The 26,395-nt window shown below is 53.0% G+C and overlaps 1 protein-coding gene across 1 annotated transcript; it reads left to right on the forward strand.

The window, feature by feature from the left end:
* The first annotated feature begins 1,293 nt into the window (after positions 1-1,293).
* SETD1A (SET domain containing 1A, histone lysine methyltransferase) lies at positions 1,294-25,561 on the forward strand. Its single transcript, XM_044303429.1, has 19 exons — positions 1,294-1,409; positions 4,241-4,387; positions 5,766-5,864; positions 5,981-6,251; positions 6,340-6,443; positions 6,524-6,705; positions 6,912-7,692; positions 13,417-14,226; positions 14,306-14,473; positions 14,585-14,669; positions 14,749-14,894; positions 15,461-15,518; positions 17,858-18,115; positions 19,729-21,033; positions 21,703-21,872; positions 21,967-22,077; positions 22,179-22,298; positions 23,656-23,793; positions 23,970-25,561. Exons 2-19 carry the CDS (start codon positions 4,256-4,258, stop codon positions 24,141-24,143), a joined length of 5,112 nt encoding a protein of 1,703 aa, XP_044159364.1. The 5' UTR covers positions 1,294-1,409; positions 4,241-4,255; the 3' UTR covers positions 24,144-25,561.
* Positions 25,562-26,395: the final 834 nt, after the last annotated feature.

The raw sequence follows: 26,395 nt of genomic DNA on the forward strand, positions 1-26,395 counted from the left end.
ATGGGAGTTATTGACAGTAATTGGTCTCCAGGTGAAAAATCAATTTTCAATTGTCTCATGATGTAAATACTCGTAGACGACTTAAAGTTCGTGATCTGAAAATCTTCAGAAGAGCTAAAATGATCTTAAGATCCGCAAATTGCCGCCTGGAAAGGCGATCACTCCAGCTATGAAGACTATGGCGCCACCCTGCACCATGTGACTGCGGTAACCATTTTCTCACACACATCACGCATATCATAAATCATTTCTGTCAAGACCAGCAGTCAAAAGTTGTGTGTGCGAGAAATGGCTGAATCTAAAGCACGCGAGGCGCGATATCCGCAGGGAAAAGTCTATAAATACTGGGCATGCAGGGTGATGACCACTCTCTAATGGCCGACTACGGTTGCAATTCCTGTCTCCAATTTCATAAGGAAGAGCAGCTCTGAGGTACAAACTGCTGCTCTAACAAGTGAAATGCTGAAACTTTATTATAGGCTTTGTTTTACTTTTGTCTGAAGTAGGCCAAGAACCATCCAATCGGTAAATCATCAAATTGGGGTTTGTTTGCCAAGAGGGAATACAATTAGTCCTAATATGAATTTGTCCCTCATTTATAGGAGCCGGAGGTCTTATGAAGGGCATTTCCATGGAAACCTGTAGTTTCATGGAAAACATAGAGGAAAGTCTGGAATCCCCCTCACTACACAGAGCAATAAGTATGTGCCCCCATGTGTTTGTGTAGTGTATCAGAAAATTATTTACTGTAACATTGTTCATTGACAAATAAAGTTATTTCGGGGGGGGGGGGGGGGGGGAGGGGGGGGGGGGGGGGGGGGGGGGGGCCCCCCCCCCCCCCGGCTGTGATCATAGAGTTTGGGTAGACGAGGCGCTCTGCCCTATCCACTGTACTCTATGGTACGAGCCCGCCTTAGCTCCCTCCTCAGATGTCGCCGTTTATAATAGAACACGTATCCGCAGATTCGCCACCAGTTAGATAGTAAATCTCTATGCTGTAATATTTTTTCTTATTCGGTCGCATTCTCTCTACGGGATCTATCAGTAAAAAAAAGAGTAAATACAATTCTAAACAAATAATTAGATTTTTTAGGTTGCTGTGCGGAAAGTGCGGTGCTTATTGAGCGGAGCAGGTAAAGCTATTTCTCGGGCCGCGCGGACGCAGATTCGTCACAGATGTCTATGTGGATATATTAATAACGTAGGCTTCCGGTGGGAGGATGGACGGCCACCGAGCGGCGATAAAGTAGCTGGGAAGCGCAGTGAATAATCTTCAGGACAGCCGAGCAGCTGAGGAAGAAGGGGCCGTGCTGTGGCGAAAGTGCGGGGATCAGGCGGCGTTACTGAGAGACACAGAGGATCCGGGGGAAGAGACAGCGAGAGACAGCCGGGAGCGGAGAGACAACCAGGTGAGAGAGCGCGGACACTCTGGGACTGAGAGACACCTCAGCCACCCAGGAGACTGCTACCGAAGAGACAGCCAAAGATATAACAGCGCAAAGCCGGGGGCGGGAGACCTCCATGGGGAAAGGCGCTAGGGAGACTGCCGGGGATGAAACTGTGGGCACCTAAGAGACGGCCAGTGGGGTAGTGAGAGACAGTCTTATGGAGAGAAGGTCACTAGATAAAGAATTTGAGATCTGGAGACGAGAGATCCCACTGGAAATATGGAAAAGAGACAGTGAGAGACTCCCCGGTGGGAGACAGGCAGGAGATGGCTCCCTGGACATAGCAACATGAGATGAGACAGTCACTGAGGAGGCGAGAGACAGCCATAAGACTTCAGACATTAGGGGAGTACAAAGAGACAGTGATATGAGTGAGAACGTCTCCATGAGACAGCCAGGAGGTATGAAGCCTGAGATCTCACACTACCTGGAGGATGAGACTTCTGACAAAGAGACAGTCGGACGAGGGCTGCAAAAGACATCTCACCAAGTTGTAGCATAGACAGGCAAGAAAGGAAAAGAGACAGCCTGAGATGGCTGCAAATCCAGTCCTAATAATGTTATCTCCCCTGAGAAGAGACATTCAAGAGGTCTCTCTGTTTACATGCAAAGTGGAAGGAGATGGGAGATGAGATGGGAGACATCCATGAGACTGCTAGGCAAAAGACTTAAGACTCCAGGCGTGGAAAACTGATTTCATTCACCTGCGGGAAGAGACAGTCAGGGACGCCAAAAGGGTTCTTCATAAAGAGACTGTTAAAACCTGGAGGCGGCCAGGAAGACAGTCAGCATCTGGGGAGAGATGCTCATGGGGAAAGAGGCAGTCAGCATCTGGGGAGAGAGGCAGTCAGCATCTGGGGAGAGATGCTCTTGGGGAGAGAGGCAGTCAGCATCTGGGGAGAGAGGCAGTCAGCATCTGGGGAGAGATGCTCTTGGGGAGAGAGGCAGTCAGCATCTGGGGAGAGAGGCAGTCAGCATCTGGGGAGAGAGGCAGTCAGCATCTGGGGAGAGAGGCAGTCAGCATCTGGGGAGAGAGGCAGTCAGCATCTGGGGAGAGAGGCAGCCAGCATCTGGGGAGAGAGGCAGCCAGCATCTGGGGAGAGAGGCAGCCAGCATCTGGGGAGAGAGGCAGCCAGCATCTGGGGAGAGAGGCAGCCAGCATCTGGGGAGAGAGGCAGCCAGCATCTGGGGAGAGAGGCAGCCAGCATCTGGGGAGAGAGGCAGCCAGCATCTGGGGAGAGAGGCAGCCAGCATCTGGGGAGAGAGGCAGCCAGCATCTGGGGAGAGAGGCAGCCAGCATCTGGGGAGAGAGGCAGCCAGCATCTGGGGAGAGATGCTCTTGGGGAGAGAGGCAGCCAGCATCTGGGGAGAGAGGCTCTTGGGGAGAGAGGCAGCCAGCATCTGGGGAGAGAGGCTCTTGGGGAGAGAGGCAGCCAGCATCTGGGGAGAGAGGCTCTTGGGGGAGAGAGGGCAGCCAGCATCTGGGGAGAGAGGCTCTTGGGGAGAGAGGCAGCCAGCATCTGGGGAGAGAGGCTCTTGGGGAGAGAGGCAGCCAGCATCTGGGGAGAGAGGCTCTTGGGGAGAGAGGCAGCCAGCATCTGGGGAGAGAGGCTCTTGGGGAGAGAGGCAGCCAGCATCTGGGGAGAGAGGCTCTTGGGGAGAGAGGCAGCCAGCATCTGGGGAGAGAGGCTCTTGGGGAGAGAGGCAGCCAGCATCTGGGGAGAGAGGCTCTTGGGGAGAGAGGCAGCCAGCATCTGGGGAGAGAGGCTCTTGGGGAGAGAGGCAGCCAGCATCTGGGGAGAGAGGCTCTTGGGGAGAGAGGCAGCCAGCATCTGGGGAGAGAGGCAGCCAGCATCTGGGGAGAGAGGCAGCCAGCATCTGGGGAGAGAGGCAGCCAGCATCTGGGGAGAGAGGCAGACAGCATCTGGGGAGAGAGGCAGCCAGCATCTGGGGAGAGAGGCAGCCAGCATCTGGGGAGAGAGGCAGCCAGCATCTGGGGAGAGAGGCAGTCAGTATCTGGGGAGAGAGGCAGTCAGCATCTGGGGAGAGAGGCTGTTATGAGACGTCTCACTAGTAGAGAACTGGGACACAGGAGATGACATTAAACATATGCTGCAGTCTTCTGTAAACAAAGCTTCATCAGAACTCTCAATTCCTCACTGTTTTCAAGATCTCTGCTTGCTGTCAGTGAGAGGGCAGCTCCTCGTTTACATCCCTCGGTCGTCCGCCCGCCGTGTCTGCAGGAGTAGCTCCGTACAGGTTTTCAGCTGCTGGATGTAAACCAGGATGACTCCATTCACTGACTGCAAGCAGGTCCTGAAAGTGGTGAGAAACTGAAATGCAAAATCTGTCAGAAAGTTTCAGAACTTTTATTTACGCAGCAATGGCGCTTCAACTAATTAACGCCGGCCCTTTAATTAAGTGATGAGACGTCAGGCAGGGCTCGTCTGTGCCCCGCGCTGCGGACTGCCCCAACGCACTGGCACCATGCGCGCTGTTTGCGTATGTGGACCCACTTGAATAAGTCCGTGATCCGCAAGGACATGTTCTTTTTATTTTTTTTGCGGTGTGGCGGCACGGACCGTAGTGCTTCCGTGGGCGTCAGCTCCGTATCTTGCAGATTGCGGACCCATTCAAGTCAGTGGGTTAGTGGACCGCAATAAGGGAAACGTGGTTGTGTGCGTGAGGCCTTATACAGAGACCTCAGACCCTCATGTGGAAAGAGATCTCGTCTCCCGCGGTTCTGTCCGGCTCGCAGCCGCTCACCCTCATCTTCTTTGTCCCCTCCACAGGTCAGATGTCCCCAGATGGAGCCCGAGGGCGAGAGTCACAGAGCGGCCGGCTTCCAGTGGAGGAGTTACAAACTGCTGCTCGACCCCGCTCTCCGCAAAGCCACGCAGAAGGTTTACCGCTACGACGGCGTGCACTTCAACATCACTGTAAGAGGCCCAAAGCGAATGCACCGCAGGGGTGGGGCTAAAGACTGGTGGTGACAGTGAGGGCCCTTCGGGGGAGGGGCTAAAGACTGGTGACAGGGGACTGTGGGGGCTGGGCTAAAGATGATGTGACTGGGACTGTGGGGTTCGGGGCTAAAGACTGGTGACAGCGAAGGGGACTCTGGGGGGAAGGGGCTAAAGACTGGTGACAGCGAAGGGGACTCTGGGGGGAGGGGCTAAAGACTGGTGACAGCGAAGGGGACTCTGGGGGGGAAGGGGCTAAAGACTGGTGACAGCGAAGGGGACTCTGGGGGGGAAGGGGCTAAAGACTGGTGACAGCGAAGGGGACTCTGGGGGGGGAAGGGGCTAAAGACTGGTGACAGCGAAGGGGACTCTGGGGGGGGAAGGGGCTAAAGACTGGTGACAGCGAAGGGGACTCTGGGGGGGGAAGGGGCTAAAGACTGGTGACAGCGAAGGGGACTCTGGGGGGGGAAGGGGCTAAAGACTGGTGACAGCGAAGGGGACTCTGGGGGGGGAGGGGCTAAAGACTGGTGACAGCGAAGGGGACTCTGGGGGGGGAGGGGCTAAAGACTGGTGACAGCGAAGGGGACTCTGGGGGGAGGGGCTAAAGACTGGTGACAGCGAAGGGGACTCTGGGGGAGGGCTAAAGACTGGTGACAGCGAAGGGGACTCTGGGGGGAGGGGCTAAAGACTGGTGACAGCGAAGGGGACTCTGGGGGGAGGGGCTAAAGACTGGTGACAGCGAAGGGGACTCTGGGGGGAGGGGCTAAAGACTGGTGACAGCGAAGGGGACTCTGGGGGGAGGGGCTAAAGACTGGTGACAGCGAAGGGGACTCTGGGGGGAGGGGCTAAAGACTGGTGACAGCGAAGGGGACTCTGGGGGGAGGGGCTAAAGACTGGTGACAGCGAAGGGGACTCTGGGGGGAGGGGCTAAAGACTGGTGACAGCGAAGGGGACTCTGGGGGGAGGGGCTAAAGACTGGTGACAGCGAAGGGGACTCTGGGGGGAGGGGCTAAAGACTGGTGACAGCGAAGGGGACTCTGGGGGGAGGGGCTAAAGACTGGTGACAGCGAAGGGGACTCTGGGGGGGAGGGGCTAAAGACTGGTGACAGCGAAGGGGACTCTGGGGGGGAGGGGCTAAAGACTGGTGACAGGTGCTACCCGACAACAGCAGTAATATCCATAGCAACCAGAAGTATTGGTGATGTCTGCTCTGTTGTAGCATTTTTTTAATTTTTATTGTTGTTTCTTGGAATATCAAATAAAGTTGATTGAAGTGGGCGTGCCCAGCCTCGCCCTGCTCTCCTCCCGGGGCGCCGGCCGTCTCTCCGCTCACCTCTCGCCTCCTCTCTACTTCCAGGACGGGCCGTATCTTCCAATCGGAGACGTGCGGGATCCTCGGCAGCAGCGCCTGTGGAGTAAACCCCGAGATGTGTCCCTCCCTGTCCCCAAATTTAAGGTACCAGAACTGATTGACACCTGGGGGGAGGGAAAGTCGCCTGCGGTGGTGACTTTGTGGACACGATGAGTGGCGCCCTCTGGTGCTGAACGCCACGTCTTTCTTCTCCCGGGCAGTTTGATGAGTTCTACGTCGGGCAGCTCCCTCAGAAGGAGGTCACCTTCGCCCACCTGAATGACAACGTGCGGGAGCTCTTCCTGAAAGAAATGTGCCGCAAGTTTGGGGATGTGGAAGAAGTGGAGATTCTGCTGCACCCAAAAACCCGCAAGCACCTCGGCCTGGCGAAGGTCCTGTTCTCCAGCTCCCGAGCCGCGAGGGAGACGGTCACCCACCTTCACAACACATCGGTCATGGGCAACATCATCCACGCGGAGCTGGACCTCCGAGGTAAGAACGGGGCCCGCATGAGTCAGGGCCCGACCTGGAAAATAGAGGCGTGATCTGGTCCTCACTGGGGATTCTTCTCCTTCTCCAGGTCAGCAGCGGCAGAAGTACTTCGACCTGATAGTGAGCGGATCATACAACCCCCAGACTGTGCCCACCACAGGCATGTGGGGTCAGGAGCGCCCCCCGGAGCCGGTGAGGATTCACCCTCTACAATGTGGAGTCCGTCCGGTTTCCAGACCGGTCCCCGACATTCACCTCTTGTCTGTCCCCAGGTTGACTGTCGCCGCCGCCTGTCCACAGACGCCTCCTACGTTCCCGGGAATGGAACCCCAACTTCTCAAGACCCCGGCTCTACCTACAGCCAGTACACCCCTTCCGTATCCTCCTCGCAGGGCACCCCATACACTCCGAGGGCCGGGACGCCCTTCTCTCAGGACTCTGCCTATTCTAGCAGGTGAGAACTGCCCTGGGGCTGACGGGGAATGCTGGGAGTTGTAGTTCTGCAACAGCCAATGGCTATTGGGTGGAATAAGTTAGCCGCTCCCATGCCCACAGAGGGGGCGGAGTCGCCTGATATATCTGTAGTGTGGGGCGGGTGAGGAGGTGGAGTCGACCCTGCGGTCCAGTATGTGTGACCCTCTCTCGTTTTCCGCTTTGCAGGCAGGGGACCCCCAGCCATTCCAGTTCCCAGGATTCCTCAGGATATAAGTCGCGGCGCCATGAGAACAGTTCTGGCGATTCTTACTCTCGCCGGTCTGGACACCACTACTCTCCAGCGACGTCCTCATCCTCCTCTTCCTCCCAGCATGACAGCAGCCACAGACGCTACCACCGCCTTCAACACCGCTCCTCCCCACAGTACAGATCTCGCCACCGCAAGCCGCCACCGCCCCCAGAGGAACCGCCCTTGCACCGCTTTCCTGGGACTCCACCGCTGCCTACCCCGCCCCCACTTCCGCCGGACGACCCTCAGCCCGACCGAGACTACAGGATAGCCCACCCTCCTCTTCCTCCGTCTCCGCCCTCCTCTTCTCTTCCGCATCCTCCCCCTCCGCCATCTGAAGGCTGGGAACCTCCTCCACCGCCACCCCCTCTTCCTTCCTCCTCCCCGCCCCCGTCCCCTGCCCGCTCATGTTCTCCGCTACCAGACGGGATATCGGAGAGCCTGCCCATCACTCAGCACAGCAGCAGCCTGGACTCCCGCATCGAGGCTCTCCTGAAGGAGCAGCGCTCCAAGTTCTCCTTCCTCCCCTCCGACACAGAGGAAGAAGATGAAGGAACTACAGAGGGTGCCGGACAGGACACCGCAGTGCAGGAGGAGGTCCCCCCGCCTGTGCATGGTGCCTACACCCCTCCCCCACCCGCCAGCTTTGAGGATGTCTCCGCGGAGGCCATTCTGAGGTTTGGTGATCTCAGTCGGACGGCAAATGGGCAAGAACGGGTAAGATCCTAAAGCTCCATTATAATCCTAGACCTGATAGTGAATGCTCAGACCTGACCAATCAATCCCGCAGGAGGTGCCTGTTCCTGGTGGTCCCTGAGGTCAGAGTAACGCTGGGTTATCCCTATGTGTAATCAACCTGGTTTAAACCCTTTCATTTTCTCACCATCTTAAAGGGGTTGTCCATGTTAATTATATTGATGATCTATCCTATGAATATAAGATCGGCGGGGGTCCGACATCCAGCACCCCCACCGACCAGCTGTATGAGGAGAAGGCAGCGCTCACAGGATCACAGCCATCTCTTGATACAGCTGATCGGCGGGGTGCTCGGAGTACACCCCTGCCGATCTGATATCGATGACCGATCCTGAGGATAGGTCCTCAATATAAATAAAGATCTTTGCTTGCTGTCAGTGAATGAGCAAGTTCCTGTTCCACCCAGAGGCTGATAACCCCTCCAGACCTGATACTTCTCACAGCTGAGGGTTTGTTACAGTGTATCAGTCTACATAATCGTCTTAGAGCTAAACACATCAGCAGCATGAATCTCCCTCCTGTCCTGATGGTTCGTTACAGTGTTTCAGTGCAGAGTCCAGACTGATTAGCTCACAGAGGATTCTCTAGACTGGATGTAGCTGTAACAAACCCTCAGCTGTGAGTCATCTTCAGGTTCTGAATGTGAACGATAAGTCTTCCTGTTCACGGACAGCAATCGGCGAGCATGACTGCATGTTTGGGGATGTCGTCCTCCTGATAAATCGGCTCTTATCGCAGGATCCACACTGCGGTAGTTGGTCGTGCGGCGCTCCCCTGCAATGTTCACGGCTTAGAATTGTCCCCTCTGGACGGAGCGACGTGTACTTATAGTTCCTGCTCCTTCCCATTGATCTATAAAACTGTCCTGTATTGTTAACTGCCGGCCACATAACTGCCCACACGGATCCTCCATGACTTGTGCAGCGCCCCTCCGTGGTCGGTGCCATCATTACTGTAACGCCCCAGTCTCCAGAACGGAAGTGACTGCACAGGACCATGGCAATATGGAGGATCACTGTCCAGATGGCGCTGCCCCTCCGGCTTGCTGCATATGTCTTCCGTTAAAGGGGTTGGTCATTTCGGATCGGTGGGATCTGACTCCGGGCACCCCCACCAATCAGCTGTATGAAGAGAGCGCAGCGCTTGTGTTCTCCTCACCGTTTACCTGCTCGACATCGCAGCGGCGATCGGTGTAATTACAGCTCCTCCGTCCCATTCAAGTGAGTAGGAGGGAGCCGTCCCATTGAAGTCAATGGCACGGAGCAGCTGTAATTACACTGTTGCAGGTAAACGGTGAGGAGAACACAGCGCTGCGCTCTCTTCATACAGCTGACTGGCGGGGGTACCGGGAGCCGGACTCCCACCGATCTGATATTAATGACCTGTCCTGAGTGCAAGGCCTCATGCACACAACCATTGTTTGCCAGTGCCCGTATTGCGGCGTGCAAACGGTGAATCCGTAATATACGGGCACCGGACGTTTGTGCTCTGCAGCACGGATGCGGACCCGTTCACTCCTCCGCACTGCAGAAAAAAAAATAGAACTTTTTTTATTTTTTGCTGTGCAGATGGATCACGGACCCATTCAAGTTGAGTTGGACTGAATCCGTCTGCGGCAGCCACGCGGACGGCGCCTGTGCATTGGGGACCGTAATTTGCAAACGTTTGTGTGCATGAGCCCCAAGTCATCAATATAAAAAAGCGGACAACCCCTTTGAAGCTCCTCAGTGTGGGGAAATGCTTTTGTGAAGTGCTGGGAGAAGCTTTTATTGTGCGCGCAGCTCACTTCCTGTCTAACCACCCAGGGGCGTACTGGGAGCCTACTGCCACAGTAGGGCGGCGACAGATGAATTGGGGGGGCTCCTGCAGCTGCCGGCGGAGTGCCCGATCGTTATGTACCCGCCAGCGGCCGTGAGGAGGTCCCCTGCAGGGTCCATGGCCAGTCCGCCCCTGTAACCACCATTAAGGCACTGCTGGAGCTGGGGACTGGAAGCCCCTGTTCACATTATGCGTGGAGCGTACGGGGGGCTGCAGTCAGGAGGGTCTCCTGCTATGTTCTTCTGGCTGCAGGCTGCATACAGCAGGACACGTGGACCCCGGGACTCCCAGTGTAAAGAGAGAATACATCACTGAACGCCTCTGTAGGGAACCGTGTAACGCACTGCAGGGGGCCGGCTTGACGGAGGCTAGGGGGGCCTGCCCATGGCCCCTCAGATGAATGGAGATATTTGCATGGTTTAAACAGAGCTTTTAGGCTGGTTTCACACGGGCGTTGCGGGAAAAGATGCGGGTGCTTTGTGGAACATGCTCAATATTTTTATTTAATATTTTTCCCGCGAGTGCAAAGCGTTTTTAATGCGTTTTTGCACGCGCGTGAGAAAAACTGGCATGTTTGGTACCCAGACCCGAACCTGGACTTCTTCACAGAAGTTCGGGTTTGGGTTCAGTGTTCTGTAAATTGTATTATTTTCCCTTTATAACCTGGTTAAAAGGGAAAATAATAGCATTCTTAATACAGAACGCTAAGTAGAAGGTCAATTGAGGGTTAAAAAAATAAAATAACTCCCTCCTCCAACTGATCGCGTAGCTGCCGGTCTCCTGTTCTTTCTTCAGGACCTGTGGTGGCGTCACTGTGCTCATCACATGGTCCATCACCATGTTATACGGGAAAATAATACAGTGAATAGACTTTCATCCTAGCAGCCATGCGTGAAAATATCGCACCACATCCGCACTTGCTTGCGATTTTCACACAGCCCCATTCACAATATAGAACATGCTGCGATTTTTCACGCAACGCACAAGTGATGCGTTAAAATCACTGCTCATGTGCACAGCCCCATAGAAGTGAATGGGTCCGGATTCAGTGCGGGTGCAATGCGTTCACATCACGCATTGGACCTGCGCGGAAATCTCGCCCGTGTGCTGTGAACCCAAACTAAAGAGGAGTAACTCATTGCCCTCCACATTTACTAATTCTGGAGCATCTATTCTTAGAACTGTATATTGTGCCGTTCCTCTCTTATTACTACTAGAAGTTCATGAATGGATTGCTAGCCGTCTGCGGTGAGGGTCCAGATGGGTGTTACCAGACACTATCCAATCAGTGCTGCCAGTGTTATTCCTCCTTCACACGTCAGAGTTTGGTCAGTGATTTGGAGCCAAAACCAGGTGCGGCTCTAAACCCTTGTGTTTTAAGTTCGGCGTCATTGAAGAATCGCGTTATGGATTCCGCTACCGTGGACCATAACGGAATTTAGAATCCTTAACGCGATTCTTCGATACGCTGAACTTAAAAGAAGTTCGCTCACCACTAGCGCAGATCTCTCCCTGCCCCACCTCATGTCTGCGGAGGCTCCAGCCCTGGTTTTGGCTCCCAAACACTGATGTGTGAATTAGGGCTTAGACTGGGCAGGGACCCCCCCCCCCAAGCTGGTAACTCCATGCTGGACCTTCGTTGCAGCCTGCCAGTAATTCATTCATAACCTCTAGAAGGAATGGACGACGTAGAGTCCTAATGGATGCTCCGGAAATGGGGCACAAGCGGGGACGGGACGGGTGGTCTCTAGGTCCCTGTGCCAGGTAAGTAGACGGCAGGTTTACACCATTATATGGGAAATGCGCAGATATTATAAAGATAGATAGAAACGTGGTAAATATTGAGGTTTTTTTTTTTTTTTTTTTTGCAGTGTAAAGAATGGTGGTTTTCATTCTGCTTGTCATGGTGGCATCCAGGGACACCAGACCATGTCTGTTATAAGTGTGCTTGTCATTGACTGCCACCCTCCATTCTTTACACTGCAGCCCCCGGTGTGCTCTGGTGTCATGTGACTGGTCGCTGAATTAACCTGCTGCTTATTATTTTGCTGTCTCACTGAAGTGCCGGCCCGGCCTGGTGCGCTCTCGCGGCCGTCACACCCACACTTACACCGACTGCTTCCGGGACCGCACGTACTAACCAATCAGAGACGCCACTGAACTGTTGTGCGCTGGACCCGGGGCCGCGACGCCTGCAGCCCACAGGACGGACGCTTTCTGTTTGTTCCTCGCCTGCAGCAGATTTGTGTTTTGTGCATCAGATTTCTTATTTTCGAGATGTTATCTATAAACTCTCCTGGGACTGAAGGTGCTGCCGCCCCTTTAAGACGGGTGATTGCTGGTGTCCCGGTGGGCGCTCAGGTGACGCCCCCTAACCCTCCGTTGTCAATTTCCTTGTCTATGTTAATATTAAATCTTCCTGCCTGAAACGCATCATGTCTCCAGAAAGTCGCCATCTTTAGGGATAGGACTCGCTCCAGTCACACCCAGAGCTGCACTCACAATTCTGCTGCTCGTGGTCAGGATCTCCCCTTCAGCATCTGTACACAACGAGCTCTGCTGCACGGTGTTGTTGAATATGTAGTGTTTTATACCGGACACTGTTGAGCTGTTCAGCAGATAGGCCGTTATATGGCAGAAAAGAGTCGAATCGTGGGTGCAGCTCTAGAGGTGAATGGAGTAGAAGTCCTGACCTAACTAAAGATACGTGAGAATAAACGGAGGTTGCCGCTCCCCCCTCAGCAGCCTGTAGGCACCCACTGGTGGGGTATTCAGTCCCCTTGCCCTGTGTGTACTGGTGGGGGGGTCACCTGCCCGCACCGCCGGCGCATTATGGCGGTGTCTGGTAGGACGGCTCCTCCTCCAGGACATCGGATCGCAGGCGCGGAGCTGAGATCCTGCAGAATCTGTGGAACATCGAGGACGTTCAGTGCGAATACGACGGGACTACAACTCCCAAGGGAACTGTCATCCGAGGGTCCTAAATAAGGGGGGGGGACCGTCCCAGGGTCTGATATGGCTCATAACCTCTAACCAGATTGCAGCATTCGGTTTTTCACAGACCTCACAGCGGTTGGGGGCGAAGCCGGAAAACAAGATACTGAGGCGCATCGCCCAATAGTAGTAACTACTGTATTAGTCCTACCTAAAATAATTCTGCATCAGGTTCCAGCTCCACCCGGGCCCCATCCGTACACAGCAGGTTAGAAGCTGTATGGCTAGGCTCCGGACCACGAGCTGTCTAAACCACAGACGCGCCGCGCTGCGGCCCTCCCAACGTCTTCAGGCGAACGGAAAGGACCCCAGAAATGAGTAGAGGGGTCCGGAGTGAGAAGCGTCGTAAGCATTACTAGTCTGTACCTTATGAATAATACAGTAGTTGTGTTTAGCAGCACGTATGCAAATCCGTTCCTTACCTGAGCCTGTGCTCCCTGCAGGGTCTGTATATATAAATATACGATGGGCTTGTGGGTGCAGCTCTGGATGTGACTAGAGTATAGGACGTACACAGACACTAACTTCTAAGACCGCTGCTGCCACCTCCTGGCCATGTTGAGCGTCATTCTTGCACTGAATAATTTGGGGCTCCCCACATTACATGACAAAGGGACAGGCAAGCTGAAGGGGGGGATGCTGTCATGGAGCGGGCCCCTTCACCCCAAGGCTCATGTAGGGCCCCTCTGCTGGTGGAGTAGACACCAGCCATACATCGGAGCACAGGTCCATACCTGTACTGCATTACATCATGGCTTCAGTCAGGTCCAAAGCTGCACCGTTTCACTGGAGACCTATGGCTGGCGGTGCCGTGCTGGCGCAGGTTCTCGTAGATGGTGTCATTAACGCCTTCCTTCCTGTCTGTCTCCTCAGCTGTCTTCTGGAGATGACATGGAAATCTCAGATGAAGAAATTGCCATTGAGATGCCTGGAGCTCCTGGCCCACCGTACCCTCTTGTGCCGCACCTCGCTGGTCCTGGGGGCACCTACCCCTCTCAGACTATCCCAACATCTCTCCAGTCCATGCCCCCGCACCCGCATCATCAAACTCCTAATGCCTACCCACTCATTGCCTCTATAGCTGCCAGAGGTCGACTTGGAGAACTTGGGGTGCGCCCAACCACCCCTCCGCCACTTGACCCTTCGTCCTCCTCAGCAGTATCTGCCCCCCATATCTATGACTTTGTAAACTCCATGGAGCTGGTGAGCAGGCTGGGTAACCAGTGGGGGGGTACGTCCATGTCCTTCCAGATGCAGACACAGATGCTCAGTCGCCTGCAGCAGAGCAGACAAGACAAGGGGCAGCAGTTTGACGACCCGTACCCCCCACCCTTGCTCCCTCATCTGTTTACGCACAGACATCGACAGCAGCACCCACTCCCGCTCATGTCTGAGACGGTGTTTGGTGGGGCTTATCCTCATTTCCCGTCCCAAGAACCTCAACTCTTGTTACCACTGAGGGAACTTGCCACCAGGACGAACAGGACGCTGGGTCAGGACCCTCGGCCGATGGGCTGGGTACAAGTGGTGGACCCACACGCCGCCACCATCATGAGTGTGCTGTCTGCACTTATCCAGGAGATGAAGAGCACGATGCAGAGAGACCTGAACCGCAAGATGGTGGAGAACGTGGCCTTCCGAGCCTTTGATGAGTGGTGGGAACGCAAGGAAGAGAAGGCGAAGGTAAGCGGTGATGGAGGGCAGGGGGATCCTTCACATAAGATCCTAGGATCCTGGTTATTGAGCCTGTTTTTTTCTGCAGCCATTTCAGAATGTGCCCAAACCAGTCCCCCGGGAAGAAGACAAGGAGAAGACCCGTCCGAAGGAGCCTGGGCTTCTGTCCTTGGTGGACTGGGCCAAGAGTGGTGGGGCTGAAGGCTTTGGCTTTGGTTCTGGTCTTCGGGAGGCGCTGCGGCTTCCTTCCTTCAAAGTAAGAGGCTGATGTATCTGTGATGGAGTGTTTCGGGGCTGTCTTGTCCTCCATTGTTTCCGGTTGCCCAGAGCTTCTGTAACCTGTATCGCGTTTTTACCCTCTGTGCAGGTAAAGAGGAAGCGCACCTCTGAGAGTGACGATGGCGACCAGAAACGACCCCGACCCTCCACACCAGCAGAGGAGGGGGAAGATGGTAGGTATCCAGGACAATAGGGACCCCTTCACACCTTGTATTGTACCCCCATGACCCTATATACTACTTCTACTTTCAGAGCGAGAAAAGGAGACAGCGGCAGAACCGCGAGCAGGAGCGAAGGCTCCACAACGTGAAGCGGAGAGACCGAAGCACAAACGCAGGAACCCCTTACCCCTTGACAGCGAGGGAGAGGAGGCTTCTGAAGAGTCTGCGTCTGATAAGGTGAGACGTCTGGAAAGGCTCTTGTACAAGTTATAGGAAAGTCGCCCAAACCTGATGAATGCCCGGTGTGGCCACAGTCCTTGTGTCAGGCAGAAGAGCATGCTGGGGGGCAGAGGGGTGTAGAAAGAAGATGGGGGGGGCAGAGGGGTCCAGAAGAAGAGAGGGGAGTCTGGAGGGGGAATGAGGGGTGTGAAGGAGGACAGCGGGGTCTAGAAGGAAGATGGAGGGGGAGGACAGAGGGGTCCAGAAGAAGAGAGGGAAGTTTGGAGGGGGGACTGAGGGGTGTGAAGGAGGACAGAGGGGTCTAGAAGGAAGATGGAGGGGGACATGGGGGTCTGGTACAGAGGAGGGGCCTTTTTCCCCTTTCCCATAAAAAACACATGAAGGATTGGCCAAGCTTGGTGTGTGGTCGGTTTCGGGAGGAGCAGCTGTTGAAGCTGTATGGGCGTCGTTACAATCTCCCGTCTGACATAGCAGAGCCAGTCCTGCTCTTACTGCTTTACTGTTGTGATCATTTATATGTCTTCCCTCACCGGTGGTTGACTTGATCTTGTGTCTATTTACAGGATGAAGATGATGATGATGACGATGATGAGATCAGCACTAAGGATGAAGACTCAGAAGGTAAGTGCTTCTTCGGATAGCACATGGGGCAGCAGTGTGGGATTTCTCGTGTAGAGGCTCATCAGTAATAGGGTTGCGCCAGGTATCGAACTTTCTATACACAACCTGCACTTTTGCACCCGGGCCGATATGATACCGGTATTTGCCGTTTTCTGATACTAGGCTGAGCTACTGCGCAGCCTAGAATCTGTTAGAGAACATGGCACGTGCCGCGCTCGGTGTGCACCATGTTCTCATCAGCCGGCACAGTGGAGAAGGAGAGAGTCCCTCCGGGCTGTGACATTGCCGCCAATAAGAAGATTAAGTGGAGGGGCTGTGAAGCTACCACACTGAGGAGGGTGGGGGGCTTGTGGCCACTGCGCAGATTAATATAATTAACCCCTAATTACAACTCTACTTGGCGTATGTATCATTCTGTCGGCACCCGGCATCAATTACCGGGACTGTTGATCCTGACGAACCCCTCAGATGCTGCACCTGAGGGGTTAATTGATGGAGTTTGGAGTCTCCATTCCCTGTCATTGAGGCGGGGTGCTGACTGAGGGATACATCCAGCACCTGCCACGTACAGTTGTATTAAGGGGTTAATTATATTAATTGGCGCAGTGGCCACAGGCCCCGCCCGACCCTCCCCTGTATTATATTCATTGGTGGTGCAGTGGCCACAGGGTCCCCTCCCCTCTCTTCATTGGTGGCAGTTCTCATTGGAGCCCCAGCAGTGTAATCGCGGGGCTCCGATCGGTTACCATGGCAGCCAGGACGCTACTGAAGCCGTCCATGGTGAGCTCCCTGCTGCTGTGTGCACAGGGCAGCAGGGAGAGTGTCAAGTCCTAGTCATCCTAACCGAGCTCTATTAGGCTGGTTTCACACGGGCGTTGCTGGAAAATGTGCAGGTGCGTTGCGGGAACACACGCGATTTTTCCACGTGAGTGCAAAACATTGTAATGCGTTTTGCACTCGCGTGAGAAAAATCGCGCGTGTTTGGTACCCAAACCCGAATTTCTTCACAGAAGTTCGGGCTTGGGATCGGTGTTCTGTGGATTGTATTATTTACTCTTATAACACGGGAAAATAATAGCATTCTGAATACAGAATGCATAGTACAATAGCGCTGCAGGGGTTAAAAAAAATAATAATAAATATTTAACTCTCCTTAATCCACTTGTTCGCGCAGCCGGCATCACTTCTGTCTTCATTTGTGAGGAATTGGACCTTTGATGACGTCACTACATTCATCACATGGTCCGTCACATGATCTTTTACCATGGTGATGGATCATGTGATGACCGGAGTGACGTCACCACAGGTCCTTTGACTGCAATCAGCAAATAAAGAGACAGGAGAGATGCCGGCTGCGCGAGCAAGTGGATTAAGGGGAGTTAAATGTATTTATTTATTATTATTTTTAACCCCTCCAGCGCTATTGTACTATGAATTCTGTATTCAGAATGCAATTATTTTCCCTTCTAACCATGTTATAAGGGAAAATAATAAAATGATCGGGTCTCCATCCCGATTGTCTCCTAGCAACTGTGCGTGGAAATCGCTTCTATGGGGCCTGCGTTGCGTGGATTATCGCACTGCAACGCACAATATAGAACATGCTGCAATTTTCACGCAACGCATAAGTGATGCGTGAAAATCACCGCTCGTGTGCAAAGCCCCATAGAAATGAATGGGTCCAGATTCAGTGCGGGTGCAATGCGTTCCCATCACGCATCGCACCCGCGCGGAATACTCGACCGTGTGAAAGGGGCCTTAGGGTGAATAGGACAAGGGATCTATCCCCTAAGGGGGGAAATAGTTAAGTAAAAAACAACACAATATTAAAAGTTTGAATCGCCCCCCCTTTCCCAATTTTACATATAAAAATATTTAAACAATAAAAAAATAAACATTGGGTATGGCCCGGTCCGAAAAAGTCCAAACTGTTAAAACATAAAAAATAAAATCTCCTATGCAGTGGAAGCATAACAGGAAAGCGGACATTAGCTGCGGGTGTCTTAAGTATGAAACAGCAGGCACCCTGCAGCTATGACGCCCTCTCCTCTCAGGAGTGGGTGCCATCTTTAAAGACCCAGCCAGTGCCAAGTAATTTATTTTTTCAGAAATTTTATTTTAACTTTATTTGGCCCCACAAGGGGACCCGAAGCTGTGATTATAATGCATAGTGTTCTAGCCTGTCGGTGTAATACTGACACTGTCCTAGTACAGTGGGCAGATACTGATGGCAGTGTTGGGCCCCGTCTTATCGTGGGGTGGGTACCTGGTCCTGGCGCTGCCTGCATTAACCCCTGCCGTATGTGACTGGTATTTACCGCTCTGTCTCTGTTCTCCAGATGAGACGCCACTCGCCAAACTTTCCAACAAGATCGTGTCCGACGACAGTGACAGCTCCAGTGAGTCGGACAGCAGCAGCAGCTCATCCTCGTCTTCCTCTTCTTCTTCCTCGTCTTCCTCCTCGTCACCTGCGTCCTCCGATGATGAGGAAGATGAGGAGGACGCTCCTGTATTGCCAACAGTTACTGAACCTCTGAGACCACCCAGTCCCCCGCCGCTCACCTCAGAAGTGGAGCCCCTAAAAGAGGAAACGCTGAGTAAGTCATCTGTTCCTTCTGCGTGCAGCAGGGGGCGCTGCTTGTTACTACAGACGCTGATGACTCTGACATGTTCCACCTTATTACTTCTCACTGAATGACAGTCTGTATATACTCCAGAGCCGCAATAATAATTCTGTGGGCTTCATAGCTGAACTCTTCCCGCATTCCCTACTTGAGTAGTGTCTATACAGAGCTCGCTCCAGTGGTCTGCGTCCTAGGAACTTCCATCTGTACTCCAGACTCTGCACAGTCCTCAGATACTAACTGCCCCGTGCAGAATAGTGAGTGCAGCTCTGGAGTATAATACAGGATGTAACTCAGGATCAGTACAGGATAAGTAATGTATGTACACAGTGACTGCACCAGCAGAATAGTGAGTGCAGCTCTGGAGTATAATACAGGATGTAACTGAGGATCAGTACAGGATAAGTAATGTATGTACACAGTGACTGCACCAGCAGAATAGTGAGTGCAGCTCTGGAGTATAATACAGGATGTAACTGAGGATCAGTACAGGATAAGTAATGTATGTACGCAGTGACTGCACCAGCAGAATAGTGAGTACAGCTCCGGAGTATATTACAGGATGTAACTCAGGATCAGTACAGGATAAGTAATGTATGTACACAGTGACTGCACCAGCAGAATAGTGAGTGCAGCTCTGGAGTATAATACAGGATGTAACTCAGGATCAGTACAGGATAAGTAATGTGTGTACACAGTGACTGCACCAGCAGAATAGTGAGTGCAGCTCTGGAGTATAATACAGGATGTAACTCAGGATCAGTACAGGATAAGTAATGTATGTACACAGTGACTGCACCAGCAGAATAGTGAGTGCAGCTCTGGAGTATAATACAGGATGTAACTGAGGATCAGTACAGGATAAGTAATGTATGTACGCAGTGACTGCACCAGCAGAATAGTGAGTGCAGCTCCGGAGTATATTACAGGATGTAACTCAGGATCAGTACAGGATAAGTAATGTATGTACACAGTGACTGCACCAGCAGAATAGTGAGTGCAGCTCTGGAGTATAATACAGGATGTAACTCAGGATCAGTACAGGATAAGTAATGTATGTACACAGTGACTGCACCAGCAGAATAGTGAGTGCAGCTCTGGAGTATAATACAGGATGTAACTCAGGATCAGTACAGGATAAGTAATGTATGTACACAGTGACTGCACCAGCAGAATAGTGAGTGCAGCTCTGGAGTATAATGCAGGATGTAACTCGGGATCAGTACAGGATAAGTAATGTATGTACACAGTGACTACACCAGCAGAATAGTGAGTGCAGCTCTGGAGTATAATACAGGATGTAACTCAGGATCAGTACAGGATAAGTAATGTATGTACACAGTGACTGCACCAGCAGAATAGTGAGTGCAGCTCTGGAGTATAATACAGGATGTAACTCAGGATCAGTACAGGATAAGTAATGTATGTACACAGTGACTGCACCAGCAGAATAGTGAGTGCAGCTCTGGAGTATAATACAGGATGTAACTCAGGATCAGTACAGGACAAGTATTTCTGATATCTCTTTTAATTGTCTCTTCATTTTCTTGCTTCCTCTCATTATTCTACTTTATTTTTATTCTCAGATAAGTCTTTAGCTGTGGAAGTGAAAGAAGACCCCTGTATAGAAGCCCCATCTTTGCAGCTCCCTACTCCTCCTCCTCCTGTGACACCACCCAAACCTTGCACTCCTTCATCTCCTCCTCTTCCACTTCTTCCTCCTCCCAAGAAAAGGCGCAAAACAGTCTCCTTCCTCCTCGCTCCAGAAGAAGAGCCTGAACCTGTTGAGAGCAAACCCCCAAATCATCTGGTTCCAGAGCAAATAATCCCCGAAATCCCACAAGTCATTCAGGAGGAGCCAAAGGAGGAGCCCCCTCCCGCTCCTCCAGCAGAGGAACCATCTCTACCTTCTTCCAAGGCTCCTGCTCTCGTCACGCAGCCAACACAAACTCTCCCAATACCAGAGGTTATCAAACCCGCACCTCCTGCAAAAGAACCTTCTCCTCAGAAGAAGCCCCCAGAGCAGATGACTGTATTAAACCTGCCGTGGGACCATGCTTGCCTGGTAAAGCCGTATCCACCCCACGCAGGACACCAGGAAGCCCTGCAGGAAGATGGAGATGAGAACCTAGAGGATGATTATAACCATGTGGAGGAGATGAAATTGCTGCCCATTCCAGAACCACAGCCAGCACCAGAACCAGCACCTCTGCCACCTGTCCATGAACCGTGTGAGCCGGAGAGGACTGATTACATAGAGGAGATCCTCTTTGCTCCCGTCCGGCAGATCTTGCTGGAGCACAGCTACTCCTCTATTCCTGCGGCACTGAAGCAGCCGCCCAAGAGGCAGCGAGGAGTATCTCTAGACTTGGAGAAACCCAGCGAGCTCCTCCACATAGACCTTGGTCAGCCTGTGCTGGAGGCCCCCGAGGAAGTTGTATGTGTGGGCGGCGGGCTGCTCTCCGGGCTGGAGGGTGATACAGGCATCTTGGATGTTGGGGACTTGCAGTTGACATCTTTAAGGAAAGCCGAGGAAAAATCAGCTCGTGAGGACTCTAAAAGTAAGAAACGGAGACCGCAAGAAGAGAAGGAGGTGACGGAGCCTGGAGAGATCACATCGGAAGAGGATGAGGACGAGGAGGATGACGAAGACTCATGGGTGTGCACGCGAGAGCTGAGGTCTCACAGGAACCGGCGCTCTGCCCTGCTGTTGACGCCTCCTAAGTATGAGATCCGCAGCGAGTTTGAGCAGATGACAATTCTCTATGACATATGGAACATGGGACTGGACACCGAGGACATGGTCTTACTGAGGGACACATACGAACGGCTGCTTCAGGAGGACCACAGCACGGACTGGCTGAACGACACCCACTGGGTTCCTCATACTAATATCCTCTGCGTAGTAAAGCGATATGCAGGAGGGCTTAACTTCTCTGCCAGGGGGTCAGCTGCCTGAGGCAGGTCAAGAGTGGCTGGCCATCTCTGCGCAAGCGTCTAAGCAGTACATGGGCGTGCCGAGGTTTGTAGCCGTTCTCTGGCTCTTGAGGTGCGCTCAGGCGCTGCACGAAACTGAAACGAGACCGGACCATGGGCTTTCTATTGAGCCCGTCTCCTGCAGAGAGAGTGCTCTGTGTTACTGCGTTTCCTCGTTCTATTGATTGGGGGGTCTCGATTCTCAGAAACTTCTGATATGTCAGTTCTGAGACCCCCACCGATCACTAGAACGAGGAGAGAAGGGCTCACGTAGCGTCGTCTCAGACCTCGCTGCACGAGACGGGACCATAGGCTCCCGCTCTGAGGGCTTTTCTGTGTCCTGTTGATTGGTGGGGTCTCAGATCTCCGCCACGATCAGAACCTTAGATTTGTCGCCATGACCGGGGGACCCTTTAAATTGGGTTTTGTGATGAATCATTGTTTTCTGTCTCTGTCCGTGAAGCGGATCCTGAGGGGTCACGGGATTAATGCAGTGTGATGGCGGGGAATGATGGGTGTCATCCTCCGCCTGATGTCAGTGAATAGTGTCACCACATAATACGTATTCCTTAACACGATCTCACTCACCAATATCGCTGACCCCAAACGACGGAAGAATCGGCAGGACGGCCTGCGCGAGCACCAGACCGGCTGCGCCAGGAGCGAGGGTTACTACGCCATCAGCAAGAAGGACAAGGACAAATATCTGGACGTCATCCCAGTGTCTGTACGAGAGCTGGACAGCGACACACAGGTCTGCTCCGCCAGGATGGACACTTACCCCCATCACCCACCAGGGGGCACTGCAAGGCAGATATTGATCTGTAACCTCATCTGCTTTATTGCAGGGAACGAACAGGGTGTTGTCAGAGCGGCGTTCCGAGCAGCGGCGTCTTCTCAACGCCATCGGCTCCTTCTCCTTGCTGGACAGTGACTTGCTAAAGCTCAACCAACTCAAGGTACTGCCGGCTGTAGACCACAAGGGGGCGATGTTGTACTGCAGATCTTTTTTTTTGTGTGTGCAAGGGTTTTGTCCTCACTTCACCTTCCGCTCTTGTAGTTCCGGAAAAAGAAGCTACGATTTGGGCGCAGCCGCATTCACGAGTGGGGACTATTCGCCATGGAGCCCATCGCCGCAGATGAAATGGTGATCGAGTACGTGGGACAGAACATACGACAGGTGAGGGTGTTGTCCACTGGGTGGTGCTGTACCGTCCCTGGATGGGATGTGGCCTGTTCCTCCACACTGTCTTGGGGTCCATTCACACATCCGTATGTGATCCGCAAAAAACACGGACACTGGCAATGTGCTTTCCGCATTTTGCGGACCACATCTCGCCGGCACTCTCACAGAAAATGCATTTTCTGGTCCGCAAGAAGAGGACATGTTCTATTTTTTTTGCGGAACGGAAGTGCGGATGCGGGCAGCACGTTTCGGCCCCATTGAAAAAAAAATGGGTCCCCACCTGTTCTGCAAAATTGCGGAACGGATGCAGACCCATTTTGCAGACGTGTGAATGGCCCCTTACAGTGAGAGCAGCCCATGGCTCCATGCATGCTGGGAGTTGTAGTATCCTGAAGGCTGTAGCGCTTCCTGTTGCGCAGGATACCTGCATGTTCTGTAATACTGCACAGGTGGGCGGGTGCAGATTATCGCCAGGCGCTGGGGGGGTAGAGGGTGCCAGAGGCTTCACCAAGACAAAGAAGGGAGCAACATGCCAAATAAGTGCCGGCGCAGCCTTCTGTAAAGAAAGCTTAGTCACCTGTCAGTTTCTAATCGGCTGTGTTTCAATTCATCGTCATTTTCAAACTCTGTTTGCTGGCAGTGAATTGAGACCATTAATTCAGAGACCGGGATGCTGGGAGTTATGGTTCCCCACAGGTCAGAAGCAGCAGTGTAGACTGTGGATTATACTCCACCACGGGTCAACAACCTCCCGAACTCCAGCTGGTGTGAAACTACAACTCTCAGCATGCACACTTGCTCAGCTATTCTTGGAACCCCCACATGAGGGAATGAAGCATGTTGGGAGTTATACTTTCAGAATAGCAGTAGTAGCAGAGGTTGCTGACTCCTGTACTACACTCTGCAGGAGAGGATGCCCGATTATCACTCCCAGGGGAGGCAAGGCTTGAATGGATCATAAGGTGGGGAGCGGATTCTGTCACCCCCGGTGGTGGAGCAGGGGTCGTCCCCCACTGAAACAAAACCTCAGCTGTGAGAGAGGTCAGGATCCCAGGAGCAGGGCTGATCTGTCTCGGGTGACGCCTCCAGATTTCTTATCTCTTGGGCAAACACAATTCTTGGCAGAATATTTACCCTCCGGATTAGGCCAGGGAAGTTCAGTCCACTGGGAGTAGTTGTCCGCCCTGCTATGTAAGACGTTTGTAAAAGTTATGAAGCAAACGAAATCCTTCCACTGCTCGTCCAGGGGAGATAGTATAATGAGTAGTTCTGTACTATTTCTCTGCTTGCTGTCAATGAATGGCCTGTCAGCTGATGTTCTCCTAGTAATGTGGATGTGATGTCTGTGCAGGTGGTGGCCGACCACAGAGAGAAGAGGTACGCGCAGCAGGGGATCGGCAGCAGCTATCTGTTCCGCGTGGACCAGGACACCATCATAGACGCCACCAAATGCGGAAACCTGGCGCGTTTTATAAACCACTGCTGTACGGTAAGTCCCCACCTACTCCCAGTATGTCGCCATTTACTTCCCAGTGAATCCAACCCTGCCAGTCGTTTGACCAGTGAGTTGCTCCGCACCAGACTCCTCTCCCAGAATGGTGGCGAGTCCCCTTTAAATGTACACCCTTCTCAATGTTATTTTTTTATATTTTTTTCCCCCCGCAGCCTAATTGTTACGCCAAAGTCATCACGATCGAGTCTCAAAAGAAAATCGTCATTTACTCCAAACAGCCGATCGGTGTGAACGAGGAGATAACGTACGATTACAAGTTCCCCATCGAAGAGAACAAGATTCCTTGCCTGTGCGGGACGGAGAACTGCCGGGGCACCTTGAACTGAGCGTCCGGGGCCGACCGGCGCTGGACCCCATCTTTAAAATCAAAATAAGCCAAAGGCTTGTGTCCGGCGGCCATGTACAGACGAGCGGGTGAGCTGAACGTGGGGCATTTACTGGTACAGTGGCGGCCATTTTTTTTTCCTTGAAGAAGAAGCGAGCAGCCTGACCTGTCTGTGGCACTTTAACACGGCGCCGGAGGACAAGCGCGTTTTTGCTGAGCTCCTCCCGCTTCCTTCATGCGGTCCCCGGGGCGTTCCCCTCTATGTATATGTTCATTTTTGTTATTTTTTAGCCTATTTTTCTATACATTTTAGTTTTCTGTTCTTTTCTTCCTTTCTGGGAGTATGTTATTTATGGCGGGCAGCGGCCGAGCGATCAGGACCCCCCCACTGCCGACCTCCACTGAAGGCGGTCCGGAGTTTGAGAGCTAAGAGTCCAAGACCGTCTGGACAGGTCCACGGAACGCACAAGTCTCCCCCTCCCCCCACATGTGGATCCTTCCTCTGACGTGGCCCCTGTATATACACTACGCACTGTTCCCTTGTATATAGACCTAAGAGCTGACTCTCCAAGGACTGGCGGCTGTGATCGCGCCTCTACACGCCCCTCACTGGAGAGTGATGCCGAGTATCGGCTCCTGCAGCTTCTCGCTTGATGTTCCTTCACCTCCATGTCTCATACTCGCCATCACTGTCGGATCGGCGGCTCCATCGTCGCATTTTAGAAGTTGTTTTTTTGAATTTTTTTATTTTTTTAAATATAACTTATTCAAATTCTATTTTAAAGCTGAAGCCTTTTACAGGGGGCTTCAAGAGTCTCCCAGGGGCCACACTTCCGCTAAAGAAGTAGTAAAGGGACTGAAATACTGATCACCTACCCTCACCCAGCACCCCCACCGTCAGCTGTTTAAAGGGGCCACGATGCGTAGACAAGTGCCGAGGCAAACACGGCGCCATACATTGCGTAGTGGCTGTGCTTGGTATTGCAGCTCAGTCACATGAAGGCCGTGTGACCCGTGACGTCGCAGCACCGCAGCCCCTTCCAACAGCCGATCAGCAGGGAATCGGACCCACACAGATCCGGAATTGAGGGGATAGGTCGTCAGTGATCAGTCCTGGCCTTCCTGAAAAGGGTTCAGCTTCCATTTTGATATTTTAGTGGAGGCCAGGTCTCCTGAGTCCGGCCGTTAATGTGTTTACATGCGTGTTGGGGGGCGTCACCCTGCAGACACGTCCCTTTTTTTTTTTTTTGTGCCGTTGCCTTCGTAACTTGGTGGAGTAGGCGCCACTGTGGGGGTGGGGAGGCCGATGAGATCCGTGGAGGGGTCTGTGAGGGCGGGGGAGGGTCAGGCTTGAGAACGTTGTATATTCTGTATATTAACTGCTTTGTTTCTTGTAGAAACACGAGTTTATTACGTATACGCCCGGCGTCTGTCTCTTTATTTCGGGGGGGGGGGAGGTTGGACTCTGCCCCTGGATCGAAGTCAGAGGTTAACAGCGTTTTTCTTATCTCAAGGCCGGACAAAGTGCGCCAGGAAGGTCGCTGCGTACGTTTATCAGGCAGGGCAGGGCATCTCGTGGGGTCAGATCATCTTCAGGTTCTGTCATTTTAATAGTTACGTTTATTTTTCCCCATGATCTTCCGTTCAGCCCGGTGATCGCCTCTGCTCCCCGGAATCATCGGTGTAACGTTCTGGACTAGCAGCAGGGGGCGCCATGACACTCCCGTCCTCTGCTCAGGTGAAACGTGCGAGGGACTTGTGCAAGTGTTTCCTAACCGCGCGTTTCGCAGCACTTCCCCTGTCTGCAGGTTGCAACACATGTCTGTGGCAGCCATTTCTGAAAAATGACAGTCCTGCAGGAAGTTTAGAAAATCGTGGTCTGTTCCTCATTCAGTCCCTGGGTGATTACCCCCGTCCCCGCTGTATCCCATGCAGCGTATAACCAGTGTCTGCAATCCGCTGACGGCTGCGTGGCTGCCACCTGCGTACACATGACGGTCGCTGGCGCTGATCCTCTGCAGGTGTTGAGATATCGGCGCGCTCGTCCTGTTTATTCAGGTGCAGAGACCCTGAAGTGAGGTCGACACTGCCCCAAACGTACGCGGAGCGCCAAATGACGGCTGGAAAATACAAGGCGGCTGCAGTGATGATGGACAGCAGGCGACAGCTGGGGGGCCCCAAACATTCACTTCTGAGTGTACTTTCATATACTCCAGTCACATCCAGAGCTGCTGCAAGAAACAGACTGTGACA

Source organism: Bufo gargarizans, chromosome 8, assembly GCF_014858855.1.
Source record: "Bufo gargarizans isolate SCDJY-AF-19 chromosome 8, ASM1485885v1, whole genome shotgun sequence".
Classification (NCBI taxonomy): domain Eukaryota; kingdom Metazoa; phylum Chordata; class Amphibia; order Anura; family Bufonidae; genus Bufo; species Bufo gargarizans.

Coding starts and splice junctions, on each gene's coding strand:
- SETD1A (XM_044303429.1), top strand. CDS start 4,256: ATGGAGCCCGAGGGCGAGAGTCACAGAGCGGCCGGCTTCCAGTGGAGG. Junction 6,706..6,911: donor GACTCTGCCTATTCTAGCAG/GTGAGAACTGCC, acceptor TCCGCTTTGCAG/GCAGGGGACCCCCAGCCATT. Junction 21,034..21,702: donor CCACTGGGTTCCTCATACTA/ATATCCTCTGCG, acceptor ACACGATCTCAC/TCACCAATATCGCTGACCCC.